This window comes from Coturnix japonica, chromosome Z (genome assembly GCF_054131305.1).
Source record: "Coturnix japonica strain WE chromosome Z, WE-NBRP24, whole genome shotgun sequence".
NCBI classification, from domain to species: domain Eukaryota; kingdom Metazoa; phylum Chordata; class Aves; order Galliformes; family Phasianidae; genus Coturnix; species Coturnix japonica.
The window spans coordinates 30072068-30099693 of record NC_140702.1 but is presented as its reverse complement, the minus strand read 5'-3'; the positions used below and the strand labels follow the sequence as shown (position 1 = coordinate 30099693).

The following is a 27626-nucleotide window of genomic DNA, read 5'->3' as shown; positions in this document are numbered from 1 at the left end:
AACCGGCATGGACATGGTGTGTGTGCATCTACCCAATCTGAATGGAAACCTCCATTCTTCTCAGGCTCATTAACCACTTCAGCAGAGGGATTTGGTAGCTAGTAAACATAATTTACAGATGCAGTAGTCTACCAGTAAATCCATTCAGCTTTTAAGACTGACATATTTAACATTCAATGAGAGATGTTTCTTGGACTAGCTGGGAGAGCAGAAATAATAAGATGCTCAACTTGTTATCCAAGGATTAGGTCCAAGCAGTATATATTTAATTAGACTTTAAAGAGCTTATTTCAATGTTAGAAGATGCAGCTCTTCTCTTTTCTGCTACCTCAATATAATTATTTCAGTGAGTTTTCTGCTTGCCAAGTGAAAGGAGAGTGCTTTAAGATATTGTGAATACTCAGTTTTTGTTTGCATTTAGATTAAGAAGAAGAAAGTTGACCCAAAGCTTTTGCAGAGGTCATCTAATCTGTTTGGTTGAGAAGATCTGTCCTCCCACAGACTCGCCTCCGGCACTATAAAGGAATACCTTCCTGATGACGATCTCTCTTTGCAGTGGTACATCATCTCTGGCTGTTCTAGAAGCAACATCGTCTACTATGAAAATTTAGGAACTACATCAGAAAGAAGAGTGCTTCTTGCATAGACCACATCCTTGGACTACTGCAGGATCCAGGACATTCAAAATGAGCATTAGTGAAGACGACGTGGAGAAGTTTCTTGATGGCAACCCTGCTTTTGCCAAGCAATACTTTGAGAAGAAACTGAAAACAGAGCCCTGTGATGACAATGAAAGTGAAATTCTTTTTGAGTTGATACAAGACATGCAAGAAAGCATCAACATGGAGAAAGTTGTATTCAAGACTTTGAGAAGAATCAGGTCCCTCATTCATGCTGACCGCTGTAGTCTTTTCATGTACAGGCAAAGGAACGGCACACCTGAACTAGCAACAAGGCTTTTCAACATTCAAGAGGGAAGCACGCTGGAGGAATGCCTGGTTTCCCCAGACTGCGAGATAGTCTACCCGCTGGATTTAGGCATTGTGGGCTATGTTGCGCAAACCAAGAAAACCATGAACATCAAGGATGTCAGTGAGGTAGGTTTGTCGTTTATTCATTCACTCAGTAGACAAAAGGCTCACATGCTTACTGGTTCAAAGGGGTCAAAAGACAGAAAGGCATCTTAGTGCTTGAGCACTGTAATCTCTGTGTAGTGAAATCTAACACACCAGTTATCAGTGTGTAAGTTGCTTCCAACTTCATTTATGGAGAAAGGTGAAGCTAAACTCATCACAGAATCATAGTCAGAGAATCTCAGAATCGGAATGGTTTGGGTGGGAAGAGACCTTAAAGATCATCCAGTTCCAATCCCCTGATATGTTGGCAGGATTGCTACCCCCCATCTTAGGCTACCCAGGGCCCCGTCCATCCTGGCCTTCGGTTTCCTCAGGAATGGGTCATTCACAGCTTCTATGGGCAGCTTGTGCCACTGCCTCACCCTCTGAGAGAAGAATTTCTTTCTAATCTCAATTTCCCCTCTTTGAGTTTAAAACCATTCTTCCTTACTATCTGCCCGTGTAAAAAGTTGGTCTCTCTCCTGCTTATAAGATCCCCTAAAATACTGGAAGGCCTCAGCAAGGTCACCTCAGAACCCTCTCTTCTCTAGGCTGAGCAAGCCCAGCTCCCTCAGCCTTTCTTCATAGGAGAGGTGCTCCAGTCCTCTGATTGTCTTTGTGGCCCTTTTCTGGACTCGCTCAATGAGCTCCACAATGTTCTTGTGCTGGGGGCCCCAGGTCTGGATGCAGGACTGCAGATGGGGCCTCAAAGGGCAGAGCAAAGGGGGACAATTCCTTCCTCCTCCCTGCTGCCACCCCATTTTTGATACAGCCAAGGATACTGCTGGCCTTCCGGGCTGCAAGCACAAACTGATGGCTCATGTCTAGCTTTTCATCCACCAGAACTCCCAAATCCTTCTCCACGGGGCTGCTCTCAGGGTGTTCTTCTCTCAGACTATATACATGTCCGGGACTGCCCTGACACCAGTTGTAACTGGCCTCCACTTGGACACAGAACCATAGAACCGTAGAACACAACATGTGTTGACCACAGACAACCCTTTGGCTGAGGCTACACAACCAATTGTTTATCCACCAAACTGTCCATCATGTAGACTAATTGTAACCTGAGTTTGGGTGATTTTCACCAAAAGCAGCAAAAAGCACACTCTTGCAGCAGACATTGTGCAGTGCATCACTGAGAGGGGTGCGAGGAATTTCAGTGTTTTATTCTTATGGCCTTCGTAACAATAGTTTCCCCTCACAGTTCCCAGTTGAATCACATTAATCTGAATGGCTGGAATTACAATCTGCTTGCTCTAATAGTAGATACAAAACTAAAATCCATGTGACCCAAATATGGCATTTGGGATTACTCCACTTATTATTTGCTAGTTACAAAGAGACCATCTGTTCATCTGTCTATTTGTTGCTTAGTATGATCGTATCCAAATGCTTCAACAAAATCTTCCTTGATCTCCATAGAACACGCTAAGATATAGACTTATTTTTGCAACCATTCTTTTGCAAAATTTTCATCAGAATATGCCTAAAAATTTTAAGTCTCTCTCTTCAGACATTACTCTAAGAATAAGTAATGACTTCAGAACTGGGAGCCAAGATCTATGCTCCAACTCTACCTCTTTCAGATGCTGCTACTCTTATGATAGTTCTTTTGAAGGAAACAAAAACATTTAAATGCTTGGTCTAACCTAGTTGGCAGGGAAGGCTAGCAGTAGATGATATGTAGGGAGAAGGTGCATTAGAGTGATAGTTCTTTCAGGGGCAACATCTTGATTGTGATCAGAAGCAAAAAAGCTCTGGGCTTTGAGTAAATCAGATAAGAGGAAATGTAGTTGACAAGCAGTTCAGCTGAGCAGAAAGATGGTGGGTCAGGAATACCCTTCCCAAATTCCGTATTAGAAGGTGAAGAAGGTATAAGTAAGTCATTGTGCAGGATACTGGGCTGTCTGCCTTCCTTACATTACCCTTTCTGTATCTCATTTTCTTTTGGCTCTGAGAGACACTGACACTGACGGTCACACTGAGTTCTCTTCATGCTGCTCCTACAGCATGACCTAATGCTCTCCCGGTGGTTTAAATGGCATTTCTCTCAAGGGCAGGACTCCCTGTGAAGCCAAACCCTGCTGGTGCTGTCTGCATACTGCAGCCCTGGCCATCAAGCTCCTGGGAGAGAAGGGGCTGAGTTGCTCAGAGTGCTGGGGGAGAGTGCCAGGAAAAGCATGTATATGGTGCCTGCCTGCTGCATTCTCCTCTGGGCTATCCTGCCAATATCCCAAACACAGAGGCCCAACATCACTGTGGTTCATACAGAGGTCACCGTAACGTCTTTCCCAGTGTTTCCCAAAATCAGTAAAAAACGCTTGGCACATGAAGTGGCTACAGGTTGATTTCTCATGTCTGCTGCTGCTCTTTCATTCACAAAAGAGTGATAAACTGATAAGAAATATAGCTGTAAGACTAAGGGTGAAGATACACCAACAGAGAAGGAATCCTCTGGAAAACCATTTTTTATCAGAAGAACCAAGATCTAGATTGTTCCATGGAGAAAAAGAAAAGTGAATGAGATTCCTAGTGACTGTAATAGAAAGCATGGTTTATAAACTGTAGCTATGCAGTACTGCATAGAAATTAACCTATTTTTATTTATTATTCTAATGTGCAGTGTTAATACAGTGTTGGAGAAAATTGTGTAGGAGATACAATGAAGGATGTCACTTGTCTGAGGCTGATTAGTGGAGACTCTCATTTTTCTGACAGAGTTCAACATGTTAAATGATTTTAGTTGTCAAGATCTTTGTAAAAAGCACGTGTACTGCAATCAACAGCCATAGCCAGTTCTTTGATACTAGTTCTATTAGCTGTATGTTGTCCAGTTTTCTACTACTTTTTTATCTTCCTCAACATTGTAAGCAAAACTTTTCTCCAGACAGTTTGCACCAAGAAGCTGTGCTTTGGTTTGGCTTTAAGGCTACAAATATTGTTTAAAGTTCTTAATATGTAAATTCTCCTTTGAACAGTGTCCCCAGTTCAGTCCATTTGTTGATGAGCTCACCGACTACACTACAAAAAGCATCCTAGCAACACCCATCTTGAATGGCAAAGATCTAGTTGCTGTCATTCTGGCTCTTAATAAGCTGAACGGCCCGTACTTCACCAACTCTGATGAAACAGTAAGTGGTCAGTAGTTCAGTTTCTACCAAGCAGCTGTTGCATTGCTGTATAACATGTATAACATGGGTTACACATCCCTCTACATTAGGGATGTCTGCTTTATTGAAGCACCATGGTGTAAATTTCCCTACAGGGGACCCACCCTGTAACAAAAGAGGCTTATTATGAGGATGCTTACCTCAGAAATCTTTCAAGGAAGTTACAGTGGGATAAGACTTATCTCACACTGGTGCAAAGCAAAGCATTTATCCAGGGGAATTACCATGACGTTGCTGAAGTGGAGTTATGAAATCCAACATACACGAGACTGTTACTGCATCTGACTCAATTCCATTGTTTTTCTTTACAGCTTTTCCTGAAGTACCTGAATTTTGCTTCCTTGAATCTGAAAATTTATCACTTGAGTTATCTTCACAACTGTGAGACTCGAAGAGGCCAGGTAAGAGCAAGGATGCAGATTGGGTTATATCTTAAAATCAAAAGCACTTTTTCTGGTTTCAAAAATGGAGATGATCATCTGCTTCAGAGATTTATGTCTGAAGAGCAGAAGGAAAAGGCAGCCTCTGGACGCTTTCAGATAATCCCTCTTCCTCAGAGTCCATTGTCACCATGTCTGTCTGCTGGTAAATACAGATACTGTGCAGAGTTCAGGTGATGAAGCAGTCCTGAGGCAATTATCCACTTCAGAAAGCAGCACTGAAAGATCTACCAAAACAATTGAGAACACTATAATGTTATGTTTTATACTATAGAATTTCTTCTTAGTGAAAGCAGAATGATTCTCACAAGCCTGTTCTATTTCTCTCCTTCAGTACAAGTTAGTATGGAGGATGAATTTCAGGTATTTTGACTAGAACCAGTTTAGCCACCAGTTTTTCCCACGATTTCTTCTTTGCACAATTCTTTCCACAGACATAAGACAGTGAATGATGGCCAGGTGATAAAGCCATCTAGCAACGCTGAGTAACTTAACTAAGGTAGAATTAGCTAAAGTTCATTCCTCTTGAGGGCTTAGCAGGCCTGGGGGAGGCATGGCAGGGCCCAAAAGGAAAACACATACCCAAGATGTGGAAGATCCAATGCATTCTGCAGGCTGATCTGACCTGGGCTTGAACCCTGGAATCAGATATTCAAATGTCACTTCTGTATTAGCAGATCCCACAAAAGGCAGAAAAGAAAAACTAAACGAGCTCAACTAGCATCTAGTTCGGCCATCTAGATCAAAAGATATCTGCAAGAGTTAACACTTTTTGTTGCTTTAGACTTAAAACCACCTCAGTACAGTCTGAGTAAACAAATTCTCAAAGATGCGTAAGATTTTTATATTGCAAAAACATCAGGAAGTAAAATGTTATGTGCAAAGAGAATACAGTCTGCTTGTGCAGGCTGTGTTAGAGTCTTATTAGAAGACCACATAACATTTTGCCAGAGTTCTTTACATCACTCCATGAACTGCCTTCTCTTCATGCATTTCTTTCAGTCCTCGTCACTGCATTGGTGGCTTTCAGTCTTATGTATTGCCTGCAGTAAAAGAGCAAAAAAAAAAAAGAGCCATTGCTCATTTTCCATTAACACTTTGCATGGCAATGACACTGTCATATCTGTGGGATTCTGGTAGCGCTTAGCACCTCAGGCTCTACAGCAGCGCCAGAGCTTTTGCATCCCATGGTCAGAAACAGAGAGCGATGCAGGTCAGAACTGTGTACGATGTTTGCTAGCCCTCAGTGAAGCAATAAGGCACACTTTTCCTGACTGTGGCCAAGCAGTAGTGCTCCATGTTCCAAGCACAGATCCAGTCAGATTCAGCTAGAGTCTCCCAGCACTCATAGGCACTGCCACTATTGTTTCCTGGGCTCTGAGAGCAAAGTCCCCCATCAGGCACACAGGCACTAGCTAAGGTCAGCATTTGCATAGATGGCTTCTTTACCATTTCAGAGATGATAAAGCTCTCCCTTATGACCACAAAAACTTCCTTTTTACTATTAGAAACGTCTGCCTAGTTCACTGCAGAACCTCCATTTTTACAGATGAAATGGCCTGGTAGCAGCAGCTTTCTTAAGGAAATTTCCACACTGCATTGCATGGGAAAGAGGGTCATAGGCCAATGCACACACAAGAACTGTGCAAAGGCTTTATTGAAAGAGTCGATTCAGACATTTCCAACTCCAGCCTTTAGACTTTGCAAGATTTTATGGATATGAAAAGTAAGTGTACAGTCCTTTTGGTGCCGTTACCTTTGTAAGACTGGCCCTTAGCATAGTACTCTGTGATGGCATGACTAGTCCTCAGAGCACATCTCTCCTTAGTAATTCCAATTGTAAATCAGCAGTGAATTTACACATTGCAGTTGCACTTTTGTTACTATTGCACTGGGACTGTAGCACTAAAAAAAATAAAAGGGTTTCCTTGTTAATGCAAACTCATGTGGGAAGTCTAGCTTCAAGGGAAAGCTATGCTTACAGTTGGCTTTTATCTGGCAGGTGCTGCTGTGGTCAGCTAACAAGGTGTTTGAGGAACTGACAGATATTGAGAGGCAATTCCACAAGGCCTTCTACACAGTGAGAGCATATCTGAATTGTGACAGGTACTCAGTAGGCCTCCTGGACATGACAAAGCAGAAGGTGAGTGTTCACTGGTGAGCTGCAGATGTTTCTGATTGCTGCTATCCACAGCTGACTGATTTGTGGAGATAAGGTTTACTGGGACAGCAAAAGTCCAAGCTAGGTTTAAGTTGTTATTCCTGTTTTGATTTGCATTTTTAATTCCATTGTACAAATGAAAAACATGGGATGAAGAAAAGAGGAGGAGATCAAAGAATTTATCACTGAAATGGGACTACCTGAAGAGGCAGAGGACAAGAATGGAGACAAAGAAGAGGCAGATGTGTTTAATTATCAAGCAGCAATCCCAATCAAAGCCTGCAATGCAAGCACAGCCCTACCAAGTCTTTAGATGCCAAAAATATAATGAGATGCCAGCTGAAACACGCAGCAACCAAACAGCCACTTTCTTCAAGACCTTATCCATAGGCGTATTATTTAGGCTTCTAGGTGAAATTTGGCTTCATGTAAATGCAGACTAAATAGCAGCCTGTACAGCACTTGGTCATGTAAGGAGATATACTAAAAGATCATTATTTTGGTAAAGATTCTTTGATCAGCATTATAACATAGCCTAGGATAAACTGTTCTTTGAGTTTAGTGAGGTAGCAAATTATTCTAATGGAAACACTCTGCAAAATGAAGAATATGGAAAATATAGAAATAGCTGCTTGCTCTGTGCATACAGCACACACTGTTCACTGATTGATGTAAGCTGTACATGGCCATATACAACCTTTAAGAACCTGGTCTTCCTGGCTTAGGTACACCATTGTGCTGCCTAAGATTGATCTAGCCATGTTGTTTCATGCCTTATTTATAGGGTACCAAAACCAGCATAGAAAAGCAGCAGTTACTCTGAAATTTGGGGCAAAATGCACCTTTCCACTTTAAATATACTTATTTTATTTCAAAAACAGGAATTTTTTGATCTATGGCCAGTCCTCCTGGGAGAAGTTCCCCCTTACTCAGGACCTCGTACTCCAGATGGCAGAGTAAGAGACAACCACATTTCTTATAGTCTCTTGCCTGGATGAATTATGTCACCACTAGATTTAACACTGCTTTTCTTTTTATTTGTAGGAAATAGTCTTTTACAAAGTCATTGATTATATATTACATGGAAAAGAAGACATTAAAGTCATCCCGTAAGTGCCCAGACTGCTGCCACTGTTTGTGTGTTCTCGGTACAGACACTGAGTGCAGCTAAAACAAAGGTTGTCCCTGATTTAAAGATGTTCATAAAGAGGACTGATAAAAGACTGAGTAAGAAGCCAGAATGTAGGATCCTCTTTCAACTCATATTTATGTGGGACAAAGATTTCTTCCAGGGCAGTGGGATTCTCCTGGCTTGTAAGTCAGGCTCCAAGAACCACTGCCACAAGCATTTATTTATGCATGGGAACAAGCTACTTTGCCTGCAGCTTTGCCACTGTCTGTGCCAGCCCAAGGCATCACTCTTCCTTGGTACCTTTCCAGTGCTAGAGGCTGAGCCCATACAGTTTGTCCTGGTGGTGAAGCATCTGCAGTTGTAGCCTTGCCCAGCACTCATCTGTATTTCCTCTTGACCCTCACAGTTTGTCCTGTTCCTCTGCCTGTCCTCTAGCTTCTTTTCTGCTCTCTTCTCATTTGGTCACCCCCCTCAAGGCTGTCTCTGACTTTTCCTCCTCTCTTAATTCTACAATGAGACTCTCTCATTCTGGAAATCACCCTCTCTTCTTGCCATTGAGTTTTGAGGAGTAGCTTTGGTCACCATTCCAGTGGGCTCTGAGAAAACATCCACCACATGTTTTCTCACCACCCTCTCCTGTAGTGGTTTAACTCTCCAAGTGCTACATCTGTATGGTGTTTCTCTCCTCAACCTTCACTTACCAAAAGATGAGAATGGAAACACAGATGGCTGCATTTGCTGGAGTTGGTGAGAATGCACCTCTCTCATCAAGATTCCTAGCCACCTTCTTTTGTCTTCATGTATCTTGCTTCCACATACAGATAGTCATGTGCCTTCCACCTCCTCACATGCCCTCCAACACACCTCCACACATCCCTCAGCACCACCACTCACCACTTTTCCAATTGCTATAGGATGTGGCTAAATGTCTGCTTGAGAACCCTGACACAAAAGCAGTTTTACCCTGTTCTGGTCCCACCACTTTGACAATAATATCCACCTGACATCCACCTTCATGCTTTGAGGAAAGCTCGCATGACAGAAATACAGCAGTGGTTAATCTGGATGACTCTTAACCAGAGACTTTCTTTTTCTTTCCTCTGTGCTCTGAAACATGACCCTCACTACCAGGAATGTTTTTTTCTTAACTCAGGTGCTCTGCTGCCTATGATATTGTATGAGCTAATCTGTACTGAAAATATTTACTTGTGTAAAAAATTTATGCTTGCGCATGTAGGTCCTTTGAAAGCAACAGAACTGCTTGGTAGCTGAGACTGAAATGTATATGTACATTGTGCAGTCAGCTCTGTTATCATCATTGTTCTTCAATAAATACATATCCTTAATTACCCGTTTCCATTTTTCTTTCTATCAGAAATCCTACACCAGATCACTGGGCACTAGTTACTGGACTGCCAACATATGTGGCTGAAAGTGGGTTTGTAAGTACATAGCTTGGACTTCATTAAGGATTTCTGAAATGAAGGCTTGTTAAAGCTGCTCTTCAGTGTTTTTTTCTTGTTGTTTTTTTTTTTTGTTGTTGTTGTTATTATTTTGGTATTTTAATTAATTTGTGTCCAATTTGTAAACTATGTATGTATTTTTTTTGCAATCCCCTAGATCTGCAATATTATGAACGCTGCTGCAGACGAGATGTTTAACTTTCAGGTAATGTGAACACTTCTATGACGCAGAGCATACTTTAATGTATGTATGTAATTCAGAGTCAATCTCAGGAAAATGGGTATTTTTTTTATAAGAAGTCCAGATGTAAAACTGGATTGCTGCTGCTGTATTTAGAAAACAAATTAAGCACATGGTGTCTTTCTGTTTGCTATTTCTTCAAGGAAGGTCCTCTAGATGAATCAGGATGGACTATCAAAAACGTTCTCTCCATGCCGATAGTCAACAAAAAGGAAGAAATTGTTGGTGTTGTCACATTTTTTAACAGAAAAGATGGGAAACCATTTGATGAACAGGATGAGACCCTGATGGAGGTATAATTCCTATAATTCTTCCTTCCTGTGGCTGGAAGAAGCTCATATGGTTGAGAAAGGTCATTTTTTTTCTCTCTGCACCCCTGCGAACATCCCCCAGTGTTCTGCCACTATGTTCCTTAATAAGTTACGCAGTAGGCTTAAAGTTTTGAAGGTGACTCAATGTAATGTTGGACGTTTTTGGATTTTGTAAACTCATTTGTGTTCAGGTCGTTTTGTTTCAGCATTTTTAGGTTGGACACCCAGCCAACAGCAGCTTTGAGGTAGTAATATGACTATATTGACCTGTGCTCAGATACAGCTGGGCAACTCCCTCTGGCAATTACACCAGAGTTATCAGTGTGGCTGTGATTCAAGGTGTGGCCAGCTACTGAACCTACAAACAGTTGCACTAATCGAAGCCATTGTGGCTGAGAAATGCTTCTTTGCTAGTTTCAGTCCAATATGGACATACAGATCTCAGCATCCATTATCACTCAGAGCATTTCCTGAAATACTTTTACTACCAAATAAAATGACCAAGGAAAAAAAAAAATCCATTCAAATTGGCCGCTGAGCAGCAAATAAGATGAAAGCAAACAAAGTATGAGTAAACAGATGTGAAAGGTGACAAGACCATCCTGCTTTCCCTTGATAGGAGGGTTCTTAATCTGCTGTCATGGTTGTGACACCAGCCTTTCCCCCAGACACGGGATACTATACTGAACACTCTAATAACATACATAAGTAGTTTTCCCAGGACAGAGGGTTCTTGAATCTGGATTATATGAACAATCTCAAGATCTAGGCAGATCCACCAGCTGGGGAGCTGCTGTGGTGAAGTACAGTTGGCAGTTAGAAGCAAACATGCAACTGCTCATTTCTAGACTTGAAGCCAGACTGGAGCTCATGTTTCTATAAAAGCATATTACACAGCTTTATCTTTCTATGGCTATAAGGAACAAACACTTTGTTTACTTCACTGTTTCTTTTTTTCCTCCTCTCCAAGTCCCTGACACAGTTTCTGGGCTGGTCTGTACTCAACACAGATACGTATGATAAGATGAACAAACTGGAGAACCGGAAAGATATTGCCCAGGACATGGTGCTCTACCACGTGAAGTGTGACAAGGATGAAATTCAGGAAATTCTGGTAATGCCTTGCAATGTACAGCCCTCCTGTGAGCAGCCTGGCCTAGCCTGGCCTGTGCATGACAGCCTGGTCAGAGCTGAACACCAGCTGTGTCTGTGGGCCAAGCTCCCCCATCCCATATAAAGTCTTCCAGCTGTTGATGTTATATGCAGGCCTTCATGCTGTAGCAGAACAAGTCCTCCTTTTGACTTGGAGCCAATTGTGGATTGCTCTCTGCCTCAGCACACTGTGCTGGGGTCCTTTCTGTTTTCCTCAGCAAAGCCAGGCCTGGAGGTGAGCTCATGCAGATGTTGCTCAGGGCAGGCTGAGAGCTGTGAAAGAGGAGCTAATTGATACCCTAAAACCACCTTGGTACAGAGGATATGGAGTGGCTAAGCCTGGCTGAGACATGGGGAATTTTCTAGGGGAATTTGTCAAGTGGAGGAAAAACAAGCCAAAATCAATGCAAGAAATAACATTCCTACAAGGAAGAGTATGTTGAAAGATCAGAAATAAAAGCATAGTCTGAGACGAAAATATTATCTGCATGTTGGAGCTGCCTCCTATAGGTTCACCCTAGATTACTCCCAAGCTTTACAGTACACAGTCCTGTGAGATACAGTAGTCAGTGTAACGTGTCCATGCTCTTTGCAGCCAACACGAGAAAAGCTGGGGAAGGAGCCAAGTGAGTGTGAGGAAGAGGAGCTGGCAAGTATCCTGGTAAGGGCAATGTGTGGGTGAACTTGGAAGAGTGGCAAACAGCTATTGCCTGGGTGGAGGCAGGGGAGAGTTGCTGGAGCTGGTAGATATCAGCAAGGCACCTGGTGAAGGGTGAAGGTGAAGCATGCCTGCCCCTCCTGTTCTCTGTGTTAGGTTATTATTACCAACTAGTGGAGAATGCCTTCCCATGAAGTGCCTGCCTAGTGCCTCCTTATCACAAGGGGTTCCAAAGTCCACCTGGGAACATGCCATCTGCCTTGAACTATCAAACATTTTGCTCACAAGAATGAATAAGGAACTTTTAAGACTTATCCTGTAATACCCGGCAAGTTTGGAGTCTCCAAACTACATAAAATTAAAAAGAAGAAGAGTGTGTGTAGCAGAATGCAAACAGTACCTTTTGCCAGACCAAGAATGTTCTCCCTCTTCCTCCACTAAAAGGGCTAATTTAACAGAGGAAGGGGGAAAATATTTTATATTAATTTGTACTAAATACTTGAAGGAAAATATTTACTTGTATAAGAAGTTGTTTGTCTGTGTGCATGTAGGTCCCTTGAAAGTAACAGGATTGCTCGGTATCAATCCTAACCCTAACACTGTTAGGGCTGTTTGTGTGTCATATTCTTAAAGAGACAGCTTCCAGCAGCACCAGACCAGTAAATTTTATTTAGCAAAACCACTCTCAGGTGTTTCTAGGGACAGCATAAATACCACATCAACAAGCCAATTTGCCTCTCACAGAAAGAACAACTCCCAGGGCCCACCAAGTTTGAAATCTACGAGTTCAGGTTCTCTGATTTTGACTGCACTGAGCTGGAGCTGGTGAAGTGTGGCATTCAGATGTACTACGAGCTTGGCGTGGTGAAGAAGTTCCAGATCCCACAGGAGGTAACTAAACCCAATCCAGGACCCCCACCTCGTTCATGAGTTTGGAGCATGAAGCTGGCCCCTTCTGCTCTGTACTGCAGCAGGAAGCTGAGCACTCTGTGGAATACCAGTATGGGGTTTGCTCCTGGGCCACTACAGACTGAGACCGCACCGTGCAAAATCTGCCTAACCCATTATTGAGCCTTATTCGACCCCAGAGTCCTCAGTTTGCAAACTCAGGGCTTTTTCCCACAATCCATGCCCGTCAGACTAGGAATACGCGTTTTCGCTCCCCCGTCTCCTGGAGGGCTGTTTCAGCGCATGCTGTGAGTTTTATCCCCATCTAGTGGGACCCGGGGGCTGTTGCACAGAGAGCAGCCCGCAGCACGTCCCTCCTACCGGAGTGGCTGGCTGGGGAGAGTCAGCGCTACAAGCGTTCAGGAACTCCCCTCTGAAATAACGCGCTCCTAGTGCAGATGCGAAGAACAGCCATTCTTTGATACTCCTCTTTGATTTAAAATAATGAATGCTCTCTTATTCCCTCTCCACTGGAAAAAAGACCTCTGTAGCTACAAGGGAAAGACCACATGGAGAAGCATAACACAGGTGGAAAAAAGCAGTGATATTTAATGCTCTTGGTATTGTATATAATGATATTATAATAATGGTAGTGGTATTGTTACCACGTAGGGAGTAAACATTCCATCTGTACAGACCTACAGAGCCATCTCTCTAGAAGGTCTGGCTGTTTTGCATTATTTCTATGCATTGTCTTTATTCCAAAAGCAGCAGCTGCCAGCTTCACCCACAAGCCAGCTGACATCAAATAAACTAACACTCTCCTCCCCAATTTCAGGTTCTGGTGAGGTTTGTGTACTCTGTCAGCAAAGGCTACCGGAAGATAACATACCATAACTGGCGCCATGGCTTCAATGTTGCACAGACCATGTTCACACTTCTCATGGTAAGGTAACACCACCCCAGTTCATTCTGTGGTACAGCATTACTCCAAGTAGGGCTGATGCTACGGCCTGGAGACATGCAGGGCTCGCTTCAAACCCTATATAGGATTGGTTTGTCACTCCTAGCACCAAATGAGACCCCGATTTACATTAAGTGTTTGCATTGCCCTCCAAGCTGCGGAAAGAAGTACCCAGAGAACTTTACTTCTTGTAGGCACAGACACGTCTGGTGTTGAAGAGCCTCCAGGTTAATCCTTCTGCTTGGTAGGGTGAGGGACTCTGGGACATCCTTTCCTCCAGTAGTTTCTGGCAGTGACTGACATTAGCTCAGTTGAAGACAGCCCCGCATTTCCCATTTGTAGGCATAACAACCACATGTGTAAACCCATTTCTAAGTCTGCCTCTTTTCCCAGGTGATAGGATGAGATATAATGGCCTTAAGTTGAGCCAGGGGAGATTCAGGTTGGATACCAGAAAAAGTTTGTCCTCTAAAGAGTCATAATGCATTGGAAGAAGCTGCACAGGGAGGCAGTGGAGTCACATTCCTGGAGGTGTTCAAGAACTGTGTGAACGTGGCATTGAGGGATGTGGTTGGTGGGCATGGTGGGAGTGAGCTGACAATTACACTTGGTGATCTTAGTGGTCTTTTCCAATCTATCTGATGATTCTTTGATTCTGCGATCATAGTATGAATGTAACAAAGTGTCATTTCTCATGGGTGAGAGATGCCCACAAAGGAATAGAGGCATCAGAAGTGCACTGGTCACCATAGACTTGTGATGGATCAGCTCTATGGCCCAATGCTGAGGGCATGCAGATGGCTGTCAGGGTACAAGCACCCCAGAGGCACAAGGCTGCTATGGCAGTAGGCAGCCAAACTTGCAGATGGGCATCAAGCACATACACAAGACAGGTGTCTACCTGAGTTTGAAACATTTTGTTTCCAGCTGCTTCCCCATTTTGATCTAAATGTGCTGTGTATAATATCTATCTCCATAATACTTCCAGTTTTCCTGAGCTGTTTCAATGGGGATCTCCCAGTCACAGTCCCATACCTTTTCCTGTAAGACACACTAACAGGCAGCATGCATATTTTCACCCTCCAGACTGGCAAACTGAAGCGCTACTACACAGACCTTGAAGCCTTTGCAATGGTAACTGCTGCTCTGTGCCACGATATAGACCACAGAGGAACCAACAACCTCTACCAGATGAAGTAAGTGCTTTCTTGCCACTTCCAACCATTCTTTGCTTCTCTTGCATGGAGTGGGTTTAGGCTGTGATCATACTAAACTCAAGAACAGCTCTTTTATGTACAGGGTAACACTCTTTCTTGGTAATTAACTTCTCTTTTCTGCTTGCTGCGAACTTGGGTTTATGCCTTGGCCAGTGAGAAAGTTGGAACTTTGTAGTGCTGGCTGCAGCTTACTCTGCCTCCTAGCAGGCTGCCCTCAGCTCTTCAGTTAAACTAAAGCTCTACACTGTTGATGCATGGTGGGCCTGGTACAGTGCAGGCATTTAGTGGTCTGAGCATCACAGGAGATGCAGGATACTTCCATGAGCATCTTGGACATAGGAAGCATGCTTTCTGCTGGAAAGCACTATGCATAGCACTGCCCTTGCTGCCTGCAGAAACCTATCACCTATGTGAGGATATGAGTTCTGCTTTCAGTAGCTGGTTCAAAAACCAGCAAGGTGGTGTCAGATCATAGCTCTTCTTCAATGCATTTAGGCTGTGCTATCCCACTGCTTTCTGGAGCTTTGAAAAAATGTAAGTGAACCTGAAAATTCATCACAAGTGCTTTGGATATGAGATGGTCTTGCGCATTGCCTAGGAAGATGTTCAAGGAACAGTGGTTTTCCTGTTCCTATTACAAGATGACAAAACATACCTTTTCAGGAACTTAACAACGAGATCACTGTGCCCAATAACAACAGTTCTGCCATGAATAACAATTTAGGTGAAATCCACAGGCAGAATAATATTATATGCGGTGTAGAAATAACTATAAGCAGTGTTACCACCTGTTGACAACATTACCCCTAAGCTTTTGCTAGATGAGTTGAATGTACGTGACAGATATCAAATAGAACATTATTTTTAAGTGCTATATTAACATCATTTTTTTTTTTCCTTTATGCCACCAGATCTCAAAATCCTTTAGCTAAACTTCATGGATCCTCAATTTTAGAGAGGCATCACCTGGATTTTGGAAAGTTTTTGCTCTCTGAAGAGGTTTGTAATGAACTGTAATATAAGAACCTGCAGTGACTTTTTTTTTAGCAGTAAACAACAGGCTGTCAACTTCTGCAAGCCATGGCCCGCGTGTTTAGCATAGGGTCTGTGTCTGGTTTGGGTTTGTGAGGTCCTGCAGCCAGCTCACTCGCTTTCACTCTCAGATACTTTCTTCTCACCAGTGACTAAAAGACTTGCATGACCCAAATTCTTCAGAAGCCGTATCATTAGCCCCTTTAGGAACACATGAAACACAAGATTGTCCTCTTGTAGTCCCATGGATAGGATGAAGGCCAACACTCTTCCCCAGCTAACTTTCAGGTTAATTGGCAAATTCAAGGTGTATCAAGGTGCAGACACTGACCCTGCTCAGTGAGTACAGGGGGAAAACAGACACCAACAGATTGTAGGGAAGCAACTGCAGCTCTTAGAGAAAAAAGAAAAACAAAAATGCAGTTTTGAGAAAGGGAGATTCCAAGTAACTCACAGCAGCCCAGCCCTTGCATTTTACAGCTTCCTTTTCTTCTTTTTCAGTCACTGAATATATGTCAGAACCTCAACCGGAGGCAGCATGAGCACATGATTCATCTGATGGATATTGCCATTATAGCAACAGATCTGGCACTGTACTTCAAGTAAGTTGGTCATGTACACCATGGGTGAAGAGCTGCATGCAGCTGGAGCTGCATTCAGACAAAACAGGTTATTTTGCTGAGAGCCCCTCTGGGTAGCAGCCCTCTTCACAGACATTGCCTCCAGTGGCCTGTTTTTAATGTCAGTATCAGAGCTGCCAGGAAGAATTCATATTGTTCAAAAGAATTTTGAACATTTAGTAATTACATCACATATGTGACTTTCAGCCTTCTGTCTCCAACAAGACCCTGTAGGATGCCCTAACAGAAAGTAAGGGATTGTTGTTTTTATAGCACTTCAGCACTAAAAATACTTAAAAATACTTACTAATGATCAGTGGTTTGGCCAGGACTCCATTAAGATCTCTGAAGCAGCAACACAACTCAAACAGTAAGTGGTCCATTATAGGTGAACACTCAGTTCATTGTCTGTTTCAAACACCAAAGCCAAAAATGCCCAAGACCATGTTGTCGCATGCACTAATTTCCTGGGGCATAATGCTGGAAGTCTACAATATTTGACATCGTAAGTAGCAAAGAACTTTCAGAATGTGCTTTCAAATACACAGCTGAGACCAGAGATTGCTTCTGTGTTTTACACTGAAGGATGGTTACACACAAAATAAAAGTAAATAGAAAAAAATAATTAAAAAATATGGGGAAGGAACCCTAACCCCAAACATAATCCAGTTCACTTGCTTTGGTGGTTGTATGGGAGCAGATATCTGCACTTCCCTACTGGGTAGGAACTAGGTACTCTTTGCCACTTCTTTGTAAAGACTTAATTTAGATCAGATTCCAGATGAAAGAGTGTGGACACAGAATGTAGTCAAGCTTCTTTGTGGATCCAGTCTAAAACTCCTTCCTTGTCACTAGCATTGAACCAGCAGATTTTTCAAGATTTCGTGCCACTCAGAACATGGGTGTATTGTATATAAATTCCTCCCCATACTTAGGTTTATATATAATATTAACATGATCAGACTGAGCAACAGGTGATCTTACAGGTGCTCCATCAACTAAGTCAGCTCTAAGTTTCTGCCATTTGCTTAACATTCAGGCAAAAAACCTTCTAGTGTAGTCAGCAAAGCCAGAAGCCCTTCTCAGTATGCATTACTTGAAGTAGCACATGCTTTCAAGCTTCCTGCTCCAGTCTCACTACTATACTTATTCCTTTAAGCCATTTACCATAGCTCCCTCTACTTAAGAGAAGCCAGTGATGATGTCTTTCCAGAGGCTTCGCTGAAGACATAACTACCAGGAAAATGTCTACTGGAAGCCCAGACATCTGTTTTTAACACATCTGCTTCATCCTTTTTGAACTTTTTTTTTTTTTTCTTTTTCTCAAAGGAAGAGAACAATGTTTCAGAAGATCGTTGACGAGTCTAAGACATATGACAATACAACTGCCTGGACTGATTACCTGTCTCTAGAGACAACAAAGAAAGAGGTTGTCATGTGAGTAGATCATCTTTTTGAAGGTTAGAGATGTAGTAGTGTCCCTCTTTATGGGCTGGCTCATGGGAGCTACAAAACATGCACATATCCACAGTAGATCCAGCTGATCTGGATCAACTGGAAAAAAGATTCTTCTGCTTCAGCAGCAAAAATCCCTAGCTGGTATACTCCTCTGTTTTTGATTTATAATGCAAAGTGAGTGAGGAAAAAATTAACACACTGATGTTGTGCAGTCAGTACATTCTTGCATTGCCCTTAGCAGGAGGTCAGCATGTGGTATTTTGGCATCTACTCAAATTGGATCTTCTGGAGAAACAGGGCAAAACCACAGGGTAAAAACGTAATGCTCTGCAAAGGCAGAGCAAAGGGAACCTAATCCGTGAGTTGTTCTTCCTAATGGCAGTCCATCCAAGATGCACAGCACTGTTGTAACCAGCATATGCTCTGCAGAACACTCCATGCTTGTGATGAATTGCACCTACAACCTTGCTGCAGTCTTCTCTATCAAAGTCCCACAAGGGACTCAGATGAGTTAGTCTACAGGCACAAGGTTCAGCCCAGCTTTGGCTGAAGTGATGAACTTCCTAGCTTCAGAAGAGAGCAGTTCCTTAGCACCCCATTTGAATCATGAAGCAGTCTTTGACCCATGTCCCAGTCAGAGCCAAGGCTGCAGCAGCAGAAGCCTGCCTTTCTTTATCCACCACTTCAGCACAGAACTGCATATCCTGAACCTCACGGCTCCAGAGAAGAGACTAATTTATTTTCTGTTTTTAGGGCCATGATGATGACTGCCTGTGATTTGTCAGCAATCACTAAGCCGTGGGAAGTCCAGAGTAAGGTCAGGTGCTTGACAGATTTCTCTAGCTTATACCTGAAAGCATTGTACATCTCTGAGCTACTCAATAACTGTGTTGATGTTTCCTACTGAAACTACTGAAAATATTTCATAATAATAATGTTCTTGATGGATACCTCAGTCTTTAAAATTATAGTTTTGGATTTTGTAGGGAATTTTTACATACACCAAATGGAGCAAAGTAAAAAAGAAACCACACGTTTATTTAGGTTGTTGTTGTTTTAATGCAATACCTCCTGTTTGGTTAGTTGTTTATTTTTCTATTAGGAGTTCCTTCCTTCCTGAACTTGATCAATTACTAAGTAAGATACACTAAAATTTAAAGGAGGATGAAAAGAAATAAAGCCCGTCTTCCTGTTCAATGTGCAAAAAAAAAGGACAGCTGAAAAAGTCCTAATAGAAAACCACAACTATGACCACGAAGCTAATCCTTGCAGTACACATTAGAAATATTTCTTAATAGATGAGCAGTGAACTGACAAGTCCTAGTGTAGAAAGGGTATTTGGGCCATCACTACAGAGGTGCAGTCCCATGGCTACTGCTGCCCTTCCCAGCAAAAAGGCTGGGGCTGGATGTGATTGTGGAGCAACCCTGAGCTTAGAAGTAACTTTTGCTTCAGAGCGAACCCTGAAGTCCATCTGGAAATCAAAATCAGTGCTAACTTTACTTTTTCCCTCCTTGGTAATGTAGGTAGCTCTCCTGGTAGCAGCTGAGTTCTGGGAGCAAGGGGACTTGGAAATAAGCGTCCTTCAGCAGCAGCCCATTGTAAGTATCCCATGAGAGTTAGAGGGCTCAGTTCAGACAGTAAGTAGAGATTTACTACAAGCAGTGATGGTCTCAGAGTGCTGTGAGTTTTAATGTGTCTATCAGGCTTGCCAAAATCCACCAGAAAAGTAGGCATTCAGATAGGGAAAATATTTACATTTGGTGTTAAAAGAACCAATAGTTATTCCTTGAGGCTGTCTCCACCCACCTCAGCTTGTTGGGGTTTTTTAACCATAGAATATCCCAAGTCATGACAGATCCAACAGACTAAAGAAAATCACCAAGTAGACTTTCATAGTGTATCCCCACAGACGCAAAATAAATGATACAGTAATGGCTCAGTAAGCAGAACAATCCTATTAAAATATAATTTAATGTTCAGATACGTTTTAGAGAATTGAAAATTGCTTGAGAGAGGGGAGGGAAAAATTCTGTTCCTGATCCCATGACAGACAAAGAAAGATCCATCTTAAATTTCTACAGAAACAGCATAGGAAATAAACTCATTCCATTTCTCTTCAGAGTGGGATGAGAGAGGTGATGGACAACACAGCAGAACAGCCCATCTGACACAACAGGGCAACTCTGGGTAGAAAAGAGAGTAGTGTTTTCCAGTGCAGTGTTCTTATATATCATGGTGTTATTGTGTCCTACCACAGCCCATGATGGACAGGAGGAAAGCTGCTGAACTCCCAAAGCTTCAAGTGGGTTTCATCGACTTTGTGTGCACATTTGTCTATAAGGTAAGCACACCATCCTCTTAATAGGAGGTTCAGGTCCAGCAGAGTTCTGGTGCAGCAACAGCACTCAGGAGCACAGGGCTGCCCCTGTAGAGGAGATGACAAGAAGGGGATTCTCATCTCTCAGCGTATCTATTCTGCTGCCTCTTGAAGGAAAAAGGTTTGGAGACTCCAAAGACATCCAAGTCCAAGAAAAGCGTGGAATCATATGTATATCAGATGAGACCAGGAGCAGCAAACAGAACCTCACTGCCTTCATCCTGGCACAGGGAAGGGGTGTGGGGAGGAAAGAGGGAAACCCATCCTGCCCCCTGCCCAGGAGGGAAGAGCTTCCTTCTCTCACCAGCTGCCCTCCCCAGGATGCTTCAGGGCCTCTCTTTATGCCATCTGTACCCTCCTTATGTAGTCAGCCTAACAGGCAAGGATCAGGGTCAGTCCTGGGTGCAAAGAATGAGTGGCAGTCAGCTCCTCTACACTGCATGGTGTTGATGGCTTTGTTTTTGTCAGGAATTTTCACGTTTCCATGAGGAAATTCAGCCTATGCTCGATGGGTTGCTGAACAACAGGAATGAGTGGAAGACCCGTGCTGATGAGTACGATGCAAAGATGAAAGCTCTAGAGGAAGAGAAGAAAAAGGAGGAAGAGAAAATGGCTGCACAGAGAGGTCAGAAATGACACTGATCATTTTGTTCCTAACTCAGAATGCATTTACTCAATACTCTCTGAGACCTGCAGCAAGCTTTGTAGCCCCAACAAAGTCAGATGCCAAGAACAGCTTCCTCAGCCTTGCTCTACTAGCAAAGTTTAAAACAGAACTTTAAAACACATTTTTGTCTTCAAGGCCTGGCACCATGACAGGCTGTCAGAAAGGCATCAGGAGCATAGGGGCCTAGTTATGCCTTACGAATGGGGTTACATGCATCACAAGCTCCCATGGAGCTGGGATCAGCAAGAAATTGTATGTAGTGTTTGTAGGTCCCTGGAGAAATGCTGGGGAACATCCCTTTGTGCAAGGCTTGGCTGTTGTGCCATCTCATAGGCCATGAAGCAGGAGGATTTGAAAATAGCTAACGCATTAATGGGGTAGGTAGTTCAACCCATTTCTAGCCCAAAATAGATAGCACCTTGCCAATTTGTTTGGATTGAATCTATTTCCCACTCCTGTAGGCCAGTCTAGATAGCACAGAAGTCGGTCAGCTGCAGCAAACACAGGATGAAAGCTTATATTGATGTATGCTTGGTATCTTGAGGGTTGGTTTGGCTCTGAGAAAGGTGGAAGAGGGTGGCCCCTAGCTGTTGCTCCAGGTGCCTGAACACCAGCTTGTCAGAAGTTACTGCTTCTGCTCCACTGCTGCACTGAAGTGTCCTGTTGTTACACTACAGACTATTGCTACCAACTGAACAGCTCCTTAGCACAGACATTATTCAAATGGCACAGCTTAGAGGTTATTAAAGCTATCTGTCTTATCTCATTTCCATTCTTAGAAGTCGTTAAGGTATTAAATCAGTATTTAAGTGAGAAGGGTTTCTGCCAACCCTAAAACGATTTCAAAGTAGCTTTGCATTTAGAGTTTCTTTGCATAGCAGACATCTCTAGATATGGATTCTGCAGATATTTCACTGACCATTTGATGTAAGTCCAAAAACTCTGTTGTGGTGAATGAGAAGAGATTCTAGTGCACTTAGGATTGTACCTCTAATTCTATTTTTCTTTTCCTATGGCAGATGGAATAACATGCAACGGAGGAACAGCTCCAGCTTCAAAAACCTGTAGTATACTTTAGATCTATTTCCAAGGCAATACATTCACCCAAAATGAGAATGCCCATGCTTAGAAACAAGTGAACGAACAACAACAACAAAGTCCTGGCTTAAAATATATATTCCTGCTTGGACTATTTTAATTAGGCTTATGACCAACCAGGGAAGGGCTAGATCTTGTTTGCCTTAATTGCATCTCTTCCTGATGGTAAGGGGCCCATGCTGTCCTGTCTCTCACTGCATTTAACATACCTGATGTTGTCAGATGGCATGTGGCAAGTCAGAAAAATGTTTGGCCCAATGTATCAGGTTGTGTGGCTACAGAAGAAACCCTTCTCCAACACTGAAACACTTCAAACCCCAAAGCTAACAGGGCTAGTGAATCTCCTAGGCTGTCCATGTGTTCAAGGAATAGCCTGCGGAGTAGAAAAACTGAAGAACAGCTGAATTCATCATACCTAAGTCTCTGCCTTGGAGGCTATCAAAAATAAATCTGTAGGTGGGGATGAAGTATGAGAACTTCTGAGCTGTTCTAGAAAGCTACATTTCTGTGTAAATCCAAAGGACACACACGGGAATAATTCTGCATTCACTTTGGGAATTTGGGTAGGCTGTTGCTGTGAAGCATGGAGCCATGTGTGCAAGATCCTTCAGCTGCAAGACCCAGTAGAGGCTGTCTTCACAAGCAGGACCCACACTGTGCACTATCCAAGCAGGGCAGCACCACATACAGTTACCCACACAACCTGAACTGTGGCATCTGACTTTGTTCTGTTTCACCTTGCACTGCCAATGTTATCTAACACATCCTCCTCTGATTGGTATCAGCCCTCCTTCCTTTGCTCCTCCTGTTCCAGATGTCTGATTTTCTCATTCCACTCCAAACTTTAAAAGACTGATGAATTCTACCCCTTTATTTCAGTTAATTAGTTTTCCTGTTTATTAATGCAACCATGCTCGAATACTGTTATCATAGCGGAAAGACCCTTCTCGGCTCCCCTGCCCTTTTTCTCTCTATCTATCTCTTGCTCAGAACATGGCAAGCATGTCAGCCATGTAATGAGAATTCTGATTTGTGGGGATCTTCTTCTTCTATTACTCCTGCTACCTTCATTACTTTTACCCCTCAGTAACTTATTTTGCATTACAGAAGTACTGTAAGTAAAAGGAAAAGGATAGCCATAGCGGTATCTGGTGATTGTTTATCCAGATCCCAGCACACTAAGAAGTAATGTTGCTACGCAGCTGTTGTGTGAGCAGCAAGTTGTCCAAGAGAATACAGAAACCTCTTCACTTGCTCAAAAGCTAAATAGGCAGCTAGCAATTGCTTCATGTTGTATATCATCTCAGCTTCATCAGCAACCACATAGGAGGCTTTCATCACATGGCAGCATTTCCAGGACACCAAGCCAAACAAGTTGTTACCAGTGGGCAGAAGGCCATGAGTTGGTCTTATTGTGGTGTGGTAAGAAGTGGGCTCTTAAGATCACCTCAAGCCACTGTAAGCTAAATGCCTGTTGCTGAGAAAAGCTCTCCTTGACCTCAGATGTTTTCCTGGAAATAAAGCCAAGAATTAACTCCTTGTCCTGTGTGCTGGATGCTGAAATTGCTGTGGGCAGCGTTGTGTGAGTTCAGAGATGTGGGTCTGGCCTGTATAGTATCTGGACTGGGGCACCCATGCCAACCCACCTGTGGTGCCCCATGCAGAGCACATGCAGCTCTGCTATCCAAAGCCTCTTTGTTGGACTGCATGTGCACATCAGCACTGCCTGCCCCCGTGCTTTTAATATTTGTCCAGCTTCAGTACTTGTACAGCTGTTGCCAATTCCTACATGCTCAGACTGTGTTCCACCTTTCTAGACAGTAAGTTTGTCATTGGAGTTCTATGGTTTTGCTTTTAGCAAGGCCATCTCTGCCATGCCAAGTTCACAGGAGCGCAGCTGCACTTCAAGGTCCCAGCTATGCTTCTTACAGATGCTCCTGGTTCTCAAGCCAGCAGATATTTTGAGTCTTCATGTTCCCCATCACACTCAGCTGAATTTATGAACGCTCCTATTAGCTGCAATGGTCAGGGAGGATCAAGAGGGGGGAAGAAAACCTTCCATTACAGGCAGAGAAGGCGTGGATCTCCTTGCCCATCCCTTCATCTTACACTCCCAGTGCCCAGTACATGTTGAGTGTTTGAAACACTGACTCTTGAATCACACAGGGTCATGCAACCATTTTTTGTGGGGTTTTTTTTTGTTTGTTTTTGTTTTTTGTTTTTTTCCTCAAAATGGTTGCATTTACCTGCATCACTTTTTTGCTAGGATGTTGGAACAGCTGCCCTTTCTGATCAGTATGCCTTAACAGATGTCTCTACATCTTATTATGCTCTCAAAAACAACACTTATACTTTGCCTCCCCCTCAAGATACTGGCCAGTTAGACAAGACCGAAACCTGGCATGATACCCACTCAGCAGCACAAGAGGGGTTTTAACTTTTGAATCAGCTGTCAACACTGGCAGACCAGGAGAGGAGTCTTGTTTATAAGGATCTTGCAGAGGGAGCTAATGTGTACAGTTCATAGTTGTTCTTGAAGCAGATGGAATTTAACACACCTGTGAGACTAGAAGTGGGAGGGGTGCAGGGGTGGTTCTTAGAAAGGAGATGAAGGACAGAGATAGAAAGCTGCCTAGGAAAGTGGGGTCTTCAGCCACTTCACATGGATCTGGAAGATGTGCTTATTGCTCTTCCCCAAGCAGGCTAAGTCTTGACCTAAAGCTGGGAAATATTATTCTCCTTTCAGTAAGGCAGGACAGGAACCGTTCTACCTCCACTCAGCTTTCAAAGGAAGAGATGCTACTGAACTAGTGTTTAAAGGCTAATAGCTTTTAAACTTGTCGCCTGAGATGTTTCATCAGCAGCTGCGATGGTCAGCTTCTGACCACTGCAACTTTTGACACTGTGTAAATATTTCTGATGCTGCTCTGTGCAATTTAGTCAAAAATACCAAATGAAGTGTTGTTAAGTAATTTATTGATAGTGTAACATGCAGAGACCATCAACCACTACACCATTCAGAGCCTAGCCATGTATCTAAAATTGAGATCCAATCCTCTGTTCATTTCAAAATGGAATCTTCAGATGCTAGAAGGGAAGAAAAACAAATATATAGTTAGGCCTACTCATAACTCCCATGCATTACTAAAACATGCAAAACATTTGTGGGATCAAAGATTAGCTTTAAATATGCCATTTCTTTCCAGCTGTTTTTTGTTATTTCTGCTTCTGCTAACTCAGCTGAAGTGTATTTCATTGCTGCAGGGTAAAGGCAAGTTTTTTTGCTTTGCTCATTGGTTAAGTGAAAACCTTCTGAAATGGCAATTCAGATACGCCCTGAAAGTCATCAGCACAGATGCTGCCATTTATCCATCTTGGAAGAACAATCTTCAACTGCTGCATTGCACCGATTCAAGTTCTAAGAACTGCTTTTCTTACTGGAGAACTGTACCATGCCACTGCTGGGAAACTGACAGCCAACCCAATACTTAAATAAACGTCCTAAAGAAATAATCACAGAACTCCACTTCTAAATGAACTACCAATCCTGCAGCCCAGCCTCTATCCCCCAAAATGCTGAATTCTTCAGCTAAATAGAAGTATATGTATAAAGTTCAATGAAAGCTACATATTCAAGACACAAAAGAGCTTTATCTCCAGTAAAGAAAACAATTCAACAACTTGAATATTTGATTGTGTGTATATGGAATTCACTCAAGTTTGTTTTCTCACTGGGTTTTGTTCAATGTTAGCCTTTTTTCAAGACAGTACAAATGTCAGTATTTCCCATTGTGAAGCTACACCAAAACCAGAGCGGGTTATTAGCCAGTTCTCTTCCTTCCTGAAAGTCCATTTAACTCACAGCACACTAGTCTGTACATATTCAAAAGGCACGGGGGACTAAAGAAATAACCCTAAGGATAAAAGAAAGCATGCTGCAGCAGCAGTGCTGCATGGTGGGCATGAGAACAGCAGCAGTCCTGACCCCAGCAAACCACCTTCAACAGCCCTGACACGAGAGACACCACAAGTGAAGTTGACCTCTACAGCCACACCAGTGACACCAGTGGCATTGCCAAGTGAGCTGCAGACAGAAGCAGTGGTCCAGGGCCTCTGCCTTTGGACATCAGCTGCCCCTCATGTCCCCAGGAAGGTGAGCAATCCAACCCACGAGCCCACCTTCTGCCAGTTCCTTTGCAATCCGTTCGAGCTCCTCGCGCTTCTTCTTCTCCGCCGCCTCTATCCTCCTCTCCTCCTCAGCAATAGGCTTTAGGTAGTCTGTCATTAACACATACGATTAAAAACACCGTTTCTGAGGCTAGGGGCAGCTCTGCGTCTCCAGCTCACTCACAAACAGAAAGGAAACACAAAACAAGACGGGATGGGCGGCAGAGCCGCTCACGGGAGGCCTGCACCCCCCGGGGCGGGAGGGAAATGGCGGCCGCCTCAAGGTGCCCTTGGGGAGGGCGGGGTGGAGCGGGCCGCGGGGCCAAGGGCTGCCGCACTCACCGTATCGCTTCTTGCCGTAGATCATCCCCATCAGCAGCGCCGAGTACCGGGTGAACTGCGGGAAGCAAGAGACAAGGGCGCGCCCTGCGCTCAGCCGCCGCTGCCGCCATACCCGGCCCGGCCCTGCCCGGCCCCGCTGAGGTGCGGAGCGGAGCGGGATGGCGGCAGGGGCCGCCTCGGCCTCACCTTGATGAGGGGCGAGACCTGCACCGGAGGGATCATCTTGGCGGCGGAACTGGCGGCAGAGTGCGGGGCTGCGGCGGAAGGAAGCGGCGGAAGGAGACGGAAGGAAGGCCGAGGGAAGGCCGGTCCTGTGCCCGCCTCCCGCCCGCCCCTCAGCGCCGGGTCAGCGGGGGTGTTGTGTTTTATCGCTGTGAGACTGCCAGCATGGGAAGGAGCTGGAGGAGGGCAGGCTGCTGGCCTGAAGAGAGACTGCTTCCTTCATCTACGAGGGTTCTGAGACCCCCGCGCAGAATCAGCGTGTGCAAGGAAGCGGGACCGTTTGCTAATGGTTCTGGAGGGAATAGAGGGCAACTTTTTGCATATGTGACATGAGTAACATATGTAACCTTCAGGTCTTTTGTTCAGGGTATGCACGGTTAGTGTGGAAGTAACCCCTCGTGCGTCTGATGTAGTAAATTATGTCTACCCACTAACACCACTTGGATTTAATGATTTTATTCCTGAATTCTGGATGACAAGTTCAGCTTTTCAGAAGTGAGTAACTGCAAGAATGCACAGGTGATACCACAAAAGGGGCAAAGCATCCTCCAGTTGCATAGGTTACAAGATTGTCCTCCCTCTCCTCGTGAGTCTGCATCTACAGCACTGTGTGCAGGCCTGAGGCCCCCAGCACAAGGGTGTGGGAGCTGTTGGTCCAGAACCAGAGGAGGTACAAAGTGCTCAGAGGGCTGGAGCATCGCTCCTATGAAGCCAGACAGCCTCTC

General features: G+C 43.7%; 2 protein-coding genes across 2 annotated transcripts; one reads left to right on the top strand and one right to left on the bottom strand.

Annotated features, from left to right (window-relative positions):
- Positions 1–312: 312 nt before the first annotated feature.
- On the top strand, positions 313–23709 carry PDE6B (phosphodiesterase 6B). Its single transcript, XM_015849573.2, has 22 exons — positions 313–1097; positions 4097–4249; positions 4600–4689; positions 6731–6871; positions 7771–7845; positions 7934–7998; positions 9397–9463; positions 9642–9689; positions 9869–10018; positions 11007–11150; positions 11784–11849; positions 12591–12737; positions 13573–13680; positions 14785–14894; positions 15827–15914; positions 16449–16549; positions 17897–18004; positions 18779–18842; positions 19552–19626; positions 20286–20369; positions 20874–21030; positions 22092–23709. Exons 1-22 carry the CDS (start codon positions 687–689, stop codon positions 22148–22150), a joined length of 2511 nt encoding a protein of 836 aa, XP_015705059.1. The 5' UTR covers positions 313–686; the 3' UTR covers positions 22151–23709.
- Positions 23710–25129: 1420 nt separating this feature from the next.
- ATP5ME (ATP synthase membrane subunit e) lies at positions 25130–26953 on the bottom strand. Its single transcript, XM_015849576.3, has 4 exons — positions 26866–26953; positions 26680–26734; positions 26350–26448; positions 25130–25257 (listed from the first exon to the last, which is right to left on the bottom strand). The coding sequence occupies exons 1-4, from the start codon at positions 26899–26901 to the stop codon at positions 25232–25234; spliced, it is 216 nt and encodes a 71-aa protein (XP_015705062.1). The 5' UTR covers positions 26902–26953; the 3' UTR covers positions 25130–25231.
- Between the last annotated feature and the right edge of the window lie 673 nt (positions 26954–27626).